The sequence below is a fragment of the Fundulus heteroclitus genome, unplaced genomic scaffold (assembly GCF_011125445.2).
Source record: "Fundulus heteroclitus isolate FHET01 unplaced genomic scaffold, MU-UCD_Fhet_4.1 scaffold_72, whole genome shotgun sequence".
Classification (NCBI taxonomy): domain Eukaryota; kingdom Metazoa; phylum Chordata; class Actinopteri; order Cyprinodontiformes; family Fundulidae; genus Fundulus; species Fundulus heteroclitus.
In genome coordinates this window covers 388729-400668 of record NW_023397165.1, presented here as the reverse complement: position 1 = coordinate 400668, position 11940 = coordinate 388729, and the positions used below count along the sequence as shown (strand labels likewise).

The window sequence follows — 11940 nt, the reverse complement described above, 5'->3', positions numbered from 1 at the left end:
AATATGTTTATGTTGGTTCATTGGAGTTTTGAGTATCTTTATGTATGAATGTGCCATCCAACGTGCATTCGGAATTGTTTGTGTCACTGTCGTTGTGTTTGGTACTCTAACAGACGTGATTGAATAGAGCTTCATGGATTATTTTTAGCGTAAGTTTTTCCCAGCTTTAAGTATATGTTCATCTTTCTCCCTTTCGGTGTCATAATGCTCTGGACCTTTTTGATACACAGAATCCACACTTGACTGTAATTGAAGGATTTTTGTTGTGATCACCCTGTCTGAAAACCAACTGCCCTGGCCGCCAACAATGTGATTGTTTTCTTGTTTCGTTTCTCCTCTGATCAGTGAGTGCACCACATGTAAGCTCTACAAGGTTGGGTTGAGAACAACACTTCTCGGTGTGGATGCTGTTTCTGATTGAAGAGGAACCAGTTATTTGTAGCTTCAATGAGGTGTTTAAAATAGGGTCAGATGAAGCAGAGAGAGGTAGCAAGCCATTTAAAGTACTTCTTGATTCTGAGATCATACAAGTTGCTAAATGTTAGAAAGTTTGCACATATTATTATGACCTGAGGGGAAAAAAATTAAAAATAGATGAGAAAAGTGGATTTTTAAGCTTTTTAGCTCAAGGCTCATAAAAAAATGTTGCATGACCGATGACATAATTTGGTGGATAGGCGTGTGTGATTTCTGTTGACATGGTAACACGATACTTCCTGTGTTGCAAACTCGCTTTCTCAACGACAAATCGACGGATTAACCACTGGCTAAAAAGTGTGTGGCTTATGGTTGGTCCCAATACCAACAAGGGGTTAATGTCTCTTCTACACACATTTCTGAACCCAAACAAGTCCCCGGATTCCAGTTCCCCTGTGAAATTCTGTTCCCCTCTGAGTCAGGACGCGCTGCAGGCCAGAAGAGGCGGGGTTTCACGGCGCTTCTGATCGGTTTCTCGGTAAAACAACTCATATAATTATAACATTCAGTTTAATCGGCAGCTGTTGTTTACAAAATTGTAAAATAAAAATAAATAAACGCTGTCTTCAGGCAGCTGAAATGTCCATATTATCTCCTCTCCTTCTCACTCATCGCGCAGTGAAGCGGAGAAATCTCGGCGTCATCACAGCAGCCTGCTGAGAAGCGACATGCTCTCTACACTAGCTCTCTGCACGGCGCTGCTGTGCTGAGAGGTGTGAACGATGCCAGACAATCGAGCTTCAACGAGTTGTTTCCGTGTTTACATCCGAACGATCAGGATGACAGTGATTATGAGCACCAATTCCAATTATACATTAGCAAACCATTCCGTTTATTCTCCTAAAATGTTTTTCTCAGACTTACCCGAGTCGTAACAGACGCTTGCGCTGTCTTTCGTGTTAAAATCATCACTTTGTGAATCGCCATCTGAACTTCTCGTGGTGTACTTCATTGAACTCTCTGTAGCGTAGCCTGGGCAACGCCCACAAACTATGTCATCGACCCAAATTGTGGATTTTCAGCCTAGCGGTTGCCGAGGGACTATTTTAAGTCTTTAAAAAAACTTTTAACGGCGCAGTCACGATCTTAATGCTACATTTTTTTTGAAAATATGGTCACTAATGCATGTATTTCCGAGTTGGTCGATCTCAGAATCAACAAGTACTTTAAAGGGTTTTTATATGACAGGTCGGGAAATGGCTGTTTCATTCAGCATGGAAGAGCAAAACATTCAACAGATAACAGGAAGGCTAACATGAGCACAGCAAAGTTGCTCTTTTTTATTGTTTTGAGCTATTAGACTTTGATCTGTCAAGGGACATGTTGGTTTTGAAAATAACGGCAGCCCTTTAGAAATCGCAGTTAACAGTATACCTTATCTTGTGTAATACACTTGAGGACTGCTGCTTTTCAAATTCTAGCCATAATCTATTATGACGTGACAAGTTTTGTTAAGTGGAAAAACATCAGTTCTGCTCTTAATATAACTGAGTGCTTATGATAGGCTAGTTTTTTTAATGCTATTCTTATAGCCTTCTCAATCATAATTCTCAAAGTAAAAAACACAATTATTTGGCCAAAAATCTGTATCAGTGGGTGAAAGCTATACTAGAAAGTGATCATTAATCTGCCATAATATTCTTATCTGTGCGTCTCAGATTCTTACAGCCATTTATTAGTTTTGGCAGTTCCCTTAATTTTCTTTCATCCTGTTTCAGATCAGTCCTTAAGAGATGACATCTTTCTTAATCACCACGTGACACAGTTGGATTAGGAATAGGAAGTTCTTCAATGTTCCACGAATTGGTGTTAAAAAAATTGTTGAAAATAAAATACTTGCAATGCCTTTCATAGCTGAAGGATCGTGCCGGTCTTAGAAAAACCCAAGTGGTGTATTTATCTGTCAAAACAAGGAAAAGGTATTTAGTTGTAGAGATTTTGTGCTATTTAAATAAATCTCTGAGATAGTCATCATTAATTTCACAAAACAGGCACAGAATTCATCACGCATCAGCAGTGATAAATTAGCTTGACATTGTGCAACCTTTGATTTACATAACCCGTGTAGAAATATCATCTACATGGGATCATCTTTTCATTATATTTTCACTAATGATCCTCTTGTATTTCAGCTCTACCTCTATTGCTTTTATACATTTGTGCTGTTCCCTTTTTCACAGAGCGAAATAAAGCAAATGATTTATGAACTGAAAGAATTGCATAAAAACTGAGCTAAAAGGAGCTTTAGAGAACAGAAAAGATAGGGTCGTAGCAGAAGTATTTGAGTTCATTAGACAAAACTTTTCAAAAGCCTCTCTTTACTTTACAAACACGAACAGTCTGGATTTACCGATTAATTTAATGACTGCTTGACTGTTTTATATAATCCATTTGAGCATAATTATGAATTTAGCTAATTAAAGTGATGTCTTACTCTATAAAGCCCCACTTTGATTTAGTTTTCACTTCAAAGAATTGCATGTTTTTCTTTGACAAGAAAATTATTATTCAAATCTAAAGAACATTCCATTAATTGGAATTGTTTTTATTGTCTGAAATGCTATTTTGCAGCCCACTATTCATAAATTATAGGTTTGAGCTAATCGTAAACATGGAGCACAATTTGTTTTTTAGTGAGTGCTTTAGATTTGTCTCATAGATGAGAATGTTATAACTAAACTATAAGGTAGAGCAGCTGGAGCATTAAAAAAAGAAAGAACTTAGTATAAAACTGTGGGAGGAAGATCCATGTGTACGTTTGTTACAGAACCTATTGTTGTTTCCATCTCTTTCATGGCAGAGATGGAAACTCCAGCTTTCTGAAGACAACATGACCTATGAAAGCTGCACTCTGATTCCGCCACACCTTGTGATCCGTGCAGGTTTACAGGAAGGATCAGAGTGCAGCTGCACGGATCATCACAGAGCTGGAGGCTACAGCTAACAACAGAGTTCGTCTTTGATGATGACCTTTTTTTCTCAATTCGATCTACATCACCTGCCACTAAAAAGCCAGAAAAACAATGCAGTCTTGTATAGTATGATGGAAAAGGTGGTTTACTATGATGTTCATATTTTATACACTTTTTGCCCAATCCACTGAAGAAGCTGTACAAGTCAGTGAATATTTTCTTTTATAACTCCATTAAATACACCTGTATACACCATAAAAAATCAGCTTGATATTTTTGCTGCGGGTGGAAAGCATCCTAAACATATTCGCCCTATTCAGTCGAAATCCAGCAGGGCTGCAAGCAGAGAACCTGTTTTTGTTTTTACTATGAATAGATGTCACTGACATTTAGGAGACCAAACTTGTTTTTTTATCACCATAAAACTGTCTGCAATGTAAAACTTTCATGCAATGCTCTATTTACAAGGACTACAAAACAACTCTAATTTCTTACATGTTCCAATAATTTATTCAGTCTGTCTTTGAAGATTAAAAAAAAAAAAAAAATTACATATCCATAAGTATTCAGACTTTGCTCAGGTGACTCCTTTTGCTCTTAACTCAGAGATTTCTGCAATATGGAGTCTAGCTGTGGTACATTGAGTTGACTGGATATGATTTAGAACCAGGACACACTTGTCCAAGGTCTCACAATTGAGAGAGTGTATCAAAGCAGAAACCAAATAATGAAGTCAAAAGAATTGTCTGTGGACTTCCAACATCAGTCTCCGCTAAAGCACAAATAAGGTGAAGAATACAAAAAAAATAATATTTCAACAGCACTGAAAGACACAAAAGGCAATGTTTCTGGTCTCCAATATTTAGAATAGAATAAAGTTTGGAACCACCAGAACCTAATACATTCCACCAATGAGATCTTCACAGTAGAGTGGTACTAGTCATTTTCAGAACTACACTTCTGTGATGCACAGACCAGGGAATAAAAATGCACGTTTTGGTCTGAACTCTGCGTGCATTTTCAGAGAAAAACAAGTTCTGCGTTTCCACATAATTAATACCATCCCTACTGAAAAGTGTGAGTATGGTGGCGTCATGTTTCTTTAGTGGCGGAAACTGGGCCAGTATTCCACACAGTGTGGGATGACTGCAGTCAAATACAGAACCATTCTTTAAGATGCCTGCTCCATTTTGCCCTGAACCTCAATTTCTCTTTTAACATTTGACCTGAAGCACACGGCCAAGATAACAAAAGACTGGCTTTAGGAGGAGTCTGAATGTCTCTGAGTGGCTGAGCCACAGCCAGGACTAATATTCAATTGAACATTCCTGAAAAGACCTAAAATGGCTTTTTACCAACACTGTCAATCCAGGTTTGCCGAGCCTAAAACGATTAGCACAGAACCATTGTGGAAATTAACCAAAAGCAGAAACGTATAGACTTCAGGTTATTTTTGCTCTCAAAGGCGCTTATGATACCTGGGTAACTACTTATTTCTTAAATTCTCTCCAATTAATTCCTTTGCACATTTTTCTTGTGAAATGGGTTGTGTGGAAATTTTACTGAGATATGAATTTAATGTCTTTCAAACAATGCTGTGACATAATAAAATGTGGAAAAAGTGAAGCTCTGAATACTTTCCAGATGCACTATAAAAGGGTCTTACATTTTACATTGCATCAGTTTATCACTAAAACAGAAAAGTAAAAACAAACTATTTTATATGGGCTTAAAAAGAAGAGTGCTACTTTGTTTGTAATGTTGTGCTTTGTAAACAAAAGCAGAATTATTATAGTGAAAGCACGACTCTTTAAAAAGCCTGGTGACTGTAACGTGGTAGAAAAAGTAAGTTTTATTACCTTTATAGCCAAAAATGTACTTTAACTTGATACTGTTTTAAATTATATTTTTCTGGATATTTCTCTGTTGAATCAGAAATCTAGAATTGTTGACAAGCATCCATTGTTCTTCCACAAGTATTCACAGTCGAAAGGACATGATAATTATCACAAAGGTGATTATAGGAAATACTTTTATTTATTGATCTGTATTACTGCAAACTGACAATTATGCTATATGTAACTAACGTAAAAGTACCAGGAAAAAAAAAAAACAGTTCCCAGTTGCACAAAGTTCGCTCTTGGTTTGTCAATCAGCAGTGCGAATCTGTTGGTGTGAGGTGGCAGAAAGACGGAAGTCTGCAAGTCTGAAAGGTAATCGACCCAGTCCAACCCCAGTTGCAGTGAAACGTCTCAATTTTCTAAGGATGTGGATGCAGTCGGGAAGTGTGAGCTGATAATTAACCTTCTGCAAATGTGTGCGGCCAAGAGCCGATGACAGAGAGAGCCTGGGACACGACAGCTGCAAGCCGATAAACAGAAAAAAAATGATTTGCTTAAACAACATTACAAAGATGTTTAGCAACAACTAAAAGGAAAAAGAAAAATGGAGATCATGAAAACTATCATCTAGTTAATTTCATTAAAAAAATAAACAAAAGCAAAAGAGGCATTGGATATTTAAGACAATAATACAGTATATAAAGCAGGGCCTTAATAAACTAAACCAAACAATTTACATAATGCGCATCATAAATAAAATATTTACCCCACAGAATAAATGTATTTGTCAGATATTCTTGATACTTATTTGTGTGATCTGGCTACAGAGATTTTTAGATTACAGCCAACATTGACAGTAATTACAAAAAACGCACACACAAGATACACGTTCCAAACTCTGAACATTAATATGGCAAAAAAAAACAGTCAATACTATCCAAATCATAATCACTTGTGAGCTAATCTTAGCACATTTTTAATTGCATCTCTTTCATTTTCTGGCGCTCTGGTACCAAAATATAGCCCATCCAAATTCTGAGAAACCCTGTATTATCGCCACCTGCTGGTATGTTTGTTTCTCCAAACCTTTGTTCTTGCGATAGTTTCCACATCAGCTTGATGTGCACAGTTGGCTTCAGTTGTTCTGTAAGATCCTGTGGTCTGTTGCCTCTCTGCAGACAAGGTGCTTGTTGAGTGTGATCCATGAAGCAAAAACTATTATTTTATTTTCAAAATAATTTTATTATTTTCAAAATCTGTGATAATTGTAAAAGTCGTGTAGTGTGTCCCCAGCTTTACTTGGCCTTGGTGTGGCGTTATCACACGTATTTCAACATAAAATAGTGATATTGTTGTGTCCATGTTTGTTCATGTGGTTTTATCGAGGTTATTCCTATGATTTTCCACATTTTCTGTTGATGTTCTAGGAATCACACCAGGAGCTAACATGATCCATACTAGTCCTTTCTAAACAGCTATAGCAGTGCAATTGTGGTTCATCAGGTTGTGTATATTGCATTAAGGCCGAACATGGTGTGTTTTGGTGCTAATGAGACTATTTTCTAAGATGATGAAACCATCGCCGCCTCCGTAACTTTAATAAGCAGCTTGGGTTTATAGTTTATAAGTTTCTTCTGCTCACTTTACATAGTTTTGTATTAGCATTATACCTCCTTGATTATGAATTTGAGAGACTTGCTCTGAGCAATATGTCGCATATGCAACAATCTTAGTTTCTAACTGTAGTCATTGTCCGAGGGTGTTATTTAACACAATCCACTCTATTAATCCATCAACCCCTGCTCTGCTTGATCATCAGTCTCTGTGTGTAATGATTTTCTTCCCTTTTTTTATAGACAAAGTGGCATCTGTTAGACATCTTACTGTCTCATTTACTACTGTATAATCTCTCTGTTGCTCCTGCTGGTTGAGCTTTATTTTGAAGGGTTTGAAGCAGTTTTTAGACAGAATTGTGCAACATATGAGACCTGCTAATTGTCCTCTTGACTGTCTTCCATCTAAACTGATGAGAGGTTTTTGTTACTGTTTGCCCTGCTTTCCTGACCTGTTAACTTTTTGTCTTGGCTCAGGAACTATGCCATTTGGTTTTAATGCTTTATTTAATTTAAAATCAATCTGTAACTTTTTTGCTTTCCAAGGTTTTAGAAAAAACTGAATGTTTTCAACTTCAATGTTTTCTAAAGAGGAATACCATCTTTGAAAATGTTCAGTCTGGCTTTAGATCAACAGAGACAGCTTCGTTAAAAGTATTTTAAGTATCGTATTTTAATTAACACCTCACAAAGTCCACTCATAACCCCTGTTCTATATTCTTTATGCTGGCGTCATATTCCTTTTAGATTTGATTTGAAACTTTGAATGTCCGTCTTTAAATCTCTCAATAGCCTCAATGTCCTTTTTTATTTATCTGAACTCTTAAGTGTTTGTGTGCGTGACAAGTCCTTGAGGTCATGCAGTCATCTTTTATTGGATGATACCAAAACTAAGCTTATATGCGGGAACCAGCTTCCTTTGGACCTTTGTGCCATATCTGAACCAGGCCTTTTTACAAGCAATTTGAAGAAGCATTTGTTCAGAAAGGCTTTTAATTTTCATTGGCACATTCTTTAACTGAACCATTTAGTTGTCTGTGATCTTTGAGTATTTTATAATTTTGTTTTGCACTTTGGTCTCCTTATTTGGATGTTTTAAAGGGCTTTAAAAACCATTGAATGAATATTTTCCTTTCACTTAGAGGTCAAACACAGTTTTTCACCACGGTGCCTGACTCAATAGAATAGTTTATCTGGTCAACATAAATGGATGCCAACACTGAACAAAACATTTTTATTCTGGAAGCCAGTTCTCTGTAAGAGACTGTATACAATAGAGAACGCACAATTTATTGTGTCTTCTCCTTATTTGCTCTTTTCGTAGCGAATAGTAGCGAGCTCTTCATTGCGAGTGTGCGTTATGAAGACACCGGCGCCTACACGTGCATCGCCAAAAACGAGGTGGGAGTGGACGAGGACATCTCATCTCTCTTTGTTGAAGATTCTGCCAAGAAAACTCGTAAGTCAGATTTTACTTTTTTACTGTAGAAATCTATGTAAAACTAAAACTTTAAATGTGTCTGTGTGAAAAAGCAGTTTCCAAAAATGATCACAGATGCTTGACCATTTTAATGAATGGTAATGTCCTGTTATTTTTTTCTATGGCACATTTAAGAAGAAGCCTGACAAAAAACTTTTTTTGCAAAATTTATAATAAAATGAAATAAAACAAAAGCAAGCAAATAAAATAAAAAAAAAACAAGGTGACACCAGATCATAACAGATCTGATGGGACTGAAACATAACCCAAAAACCCTTGATGTGATTTAAAAGTCTGTCGACTCTGCAGCAGTTTAAATGTTAGGTGGTAAGTCATTCCAGAGTCTTAGATCTGTCACTGTAAAAGCTCAATAGCCTCTGTGTTTTAATTTAGACCCTGACTGCACTGAAAGCAACTGGCAGGCTGATATCCGTCTTCGATCTGTCATGCATCTGTACGTGAGGGGGCATATATCTCAGAAATTAATTTGACTGATTACAAAAATAAGTGTGCTACTTCAATGCTGTGCAAGACAGAGATGACAAATCTTTGAATGCACTCAGTGAAGATTAGCATATAGAAAAACTTTAATGTTTGTGTTTTTTCTAAAGCAAGAGGGAGCAGATGAAACCCTGAAACGTCTAAATAATGAATATGAAAACAAAAAAACAAATTTAGTGAATAATTGGACCAACAGAGAAGCAGCAAACCCCCTTTCAGATTCTGCTAAAGTACACAACCTCCGCTATGTCATGTCACAATACAACACCAAAGGTATTCAAAACAGAAAATAATGCAAATGTCACACAGAACTAAACAAATGTTTTTATTTCCACATTTCAAGAGCGGTTCGTCTGAGACGATTCACAACTTGCAGATACTGAATCCTATGAAGACAGCAGCCTACACAAGTCTATGACAAACAAATCAATACCCATCAAATAATAAAAAAAATCTTAATAGACAAAAAAAGTGCAATTTCTTAACAATAAAGATGCTTACAAGTGTTCCATGAAATGATACATCTTAGTTTAATAACTCTCAATCATTTTAGGTAAGTTACTTCAAGCTATGCATATCGAGCAATAAGCTGAAGAACCACAGCAGATGTTTTAAAACTCACTTCGATTTGGTGCTTGTAAAGCGCAATCTTAAGGCATTTCAGATGGTTTATGGGGCTTAAGTTTAAGCACTGATCAAGCCAGCCAATAAAATCAGAGGTTCGGCAATTCACAAACTCCAGACTGAACAGCAAATATGTTCCTACTTAGTTAATTCAAGCACCGTTGCTGTGACAGCTCTGAGTCCTTCATATATCTGGGATTTCTGTGTGGGAGTGGGGTAGAGTTAAGAAGAGTCACAGCTCTGTAGTAGAAACTGCTCATCAACCTAAATGTGTGGGGGCATGGTGTCCTGCAGCAGCTGTGAGAAGACAGGTTGTCTCTGATGATGCCGGAGGCCTTCCTGGTGCAACAAGTCTGGTGAATGTCCTCTATGTACCACCACCCACCACCATGCTTGTCAATTTGTACTATGTTCTTAGGTTTAAAACTCTCACTGTGACTCTTCAAAAGTTTTAAATTAATAGCAAAATAGCTCATTGAAAGGTGTTTAATTCGGTCCAATTGGATCTTTGTTAGTTAGGACAATTCCAGTCTGTGGTGATGTAAAACTCACAGAGTGGTACTAGTGTTGTCTGACCTTAAGCCCACTAAAGATTTATTAACTATACTTAAAAGTGGAGTCCTTGGCAGGGAACTGACAGTTTACATGAGCACTACCAATTCTATCAAAACAAGTAGCGTTAAATACTACTGGAATAATACAAGAACCTTGGTGATTGCCACAAGAAGCAGTGCTAGAGCTTCTAATGGATATTTATCTAATTTTTGGGGGGGATTTCTTCTTAGATTTTGAACCTGTGTGGAATAAACAAAATGTGCAATAAATTCACAGTTCTGGTTTTTATGTTTGACCAAAGTCATCGTATTAGGCTCATCATGAGTCTGTGCAAACCTGGGTTCTGAAAAATAATCAGAAGCCTTGAAAAAAAATTTTGAATGTATGTTTTGCTTTTTTTAAACTCTGCATTCACTGTAGAATCTGAAGCGCAGAAATGCAAATTTATCCATTTCTAATCCTGTTGAACACATTTAGGTAACATCCAACAGGATCAAGTTCTTCAATCCTTTATAGAGCCAACCATAAATGAATAATTTATTTATTTAAAAAAACCCTTTTCATAGGCATACTCACAAAGCACATAAGAAGACAGGAGATCTGAAGACATAAGACGTGAAAGGGCAATAGAAATAAAAACATGAAAGAAGCCTATAAAAACATGCATTGGAATATACAAACAGAGAACTACTAAATACAGTATGTACCCTAGGCAAAGGCCTGAATGAACAGATTTTTCTTTTAAGGGTTCTTTATTCAGTGATTTTAAGGAAACACAACTGCAGAGGCAGATTATTTCACATCCTTTGGGCCACGACCCGGGAGGCCTGATCTCTTTTAGTCCTTAATCTTGTGCAAGGAATGACTAGCAAATTCTGATTTTGGGAACAAAGAGAACAAAAGCAGGATTTTTAGTCAAGAGTAAGAAATATATACTGGCGCATAATAAAGCTAACTTGCTTTTTAGGTGCTGCATTGTCAGAATATTATAGTAGTTTTCTTAACCTTGTTAAAATTAGAGCTGCGTGTTCAGTCTGACCTGCAGAAACTTCTGCCTCAACAAACTGTTGCTGTCAAATACAACAAACAAAAGATACAGAATCCCGATCGTCAACTTTCAACTATGAATATGATGAAATATGGATTCATCACCCAAGCAACAAGATTATGGAGACAAGCAGCTGACTTGATCTTCCTCTGCAGGATAGTTGACTAAGCCTTCGAGATGGGCTGAAGGCCTTGATCAAAGTCTTGGGTTAGAGTCGCTGCTTTTTCACATTGAAATCAGTCCGTTGAAGTGGTTTTGACATCTGATTTGGATTCCTCTTTCCTGGGCACTTTTCCATAGAGAGTCTTTAATGAGATAGTTGATTGAAAGATGATGCAATACTGATGAAATATAATTGCTTATCTTACTTCTCTTTAAAGCACCAAAGTTTTCCAGCTGTTCTTTGCATTGTTTTAAACAAGCACCAGAGTAAGTCCCATGATTGACAAATCCAAATTCCAGAATAACTCTGGACCAATGCAAATCCTGATCAGGACATACTGATTTAGTAGTTTATATGATACATAAACCCCTATTTAGAAAGTACATTCTTAAAGAATACAACAATAATTTTCTGCAGGAATGCAGGTGATCCGAAGGCACAAAAAACTGACAGCCGGCCTGCTAAAACGACTGAATCTGGGCTAATAGTCATTCATGGCCAGAATGACACTTGTTGAAAAGTCAGTGTATGCACAGACCCAAATACGCATACTATCCCGAGAGCTGTCATTACCCAAGAAGTAGACTGTCACATCATTAGGTCAGTTACTGATACACTGTGTGGCACAGCAGCCATGTTAGAAGCTAAAAACATGTCACTTGAACATAAGAGTTGATGTTTGTTCAACAAAGCAAATCCCTTTAGGCCAATCTCAGCAGACCTCAG

General features: G+C 37.0%; 1 protein-coding gene across 1 annotated transcript in view; it reads left to right on the top strand.

The window, feature by feature from the left end:
* LOC118556365 (follistatin-related protein 4-like) overlaps positions 1 to 11940 on the top strand; it is a 53057-nt gene that overhangs the window by 5181 nt on the left and 35936 nt on the right. The window contains exon 2 of the mRNA XM_036134025.1: positions 8121 to 8302. Within this exon, the coding sequence (XP_035989918.1) occupies positions 8121 to 8302 (182 nt within the window). The remainder of the gene's footprint in view (positions 1 to 8120; positions 8303 to 11940) is intronic.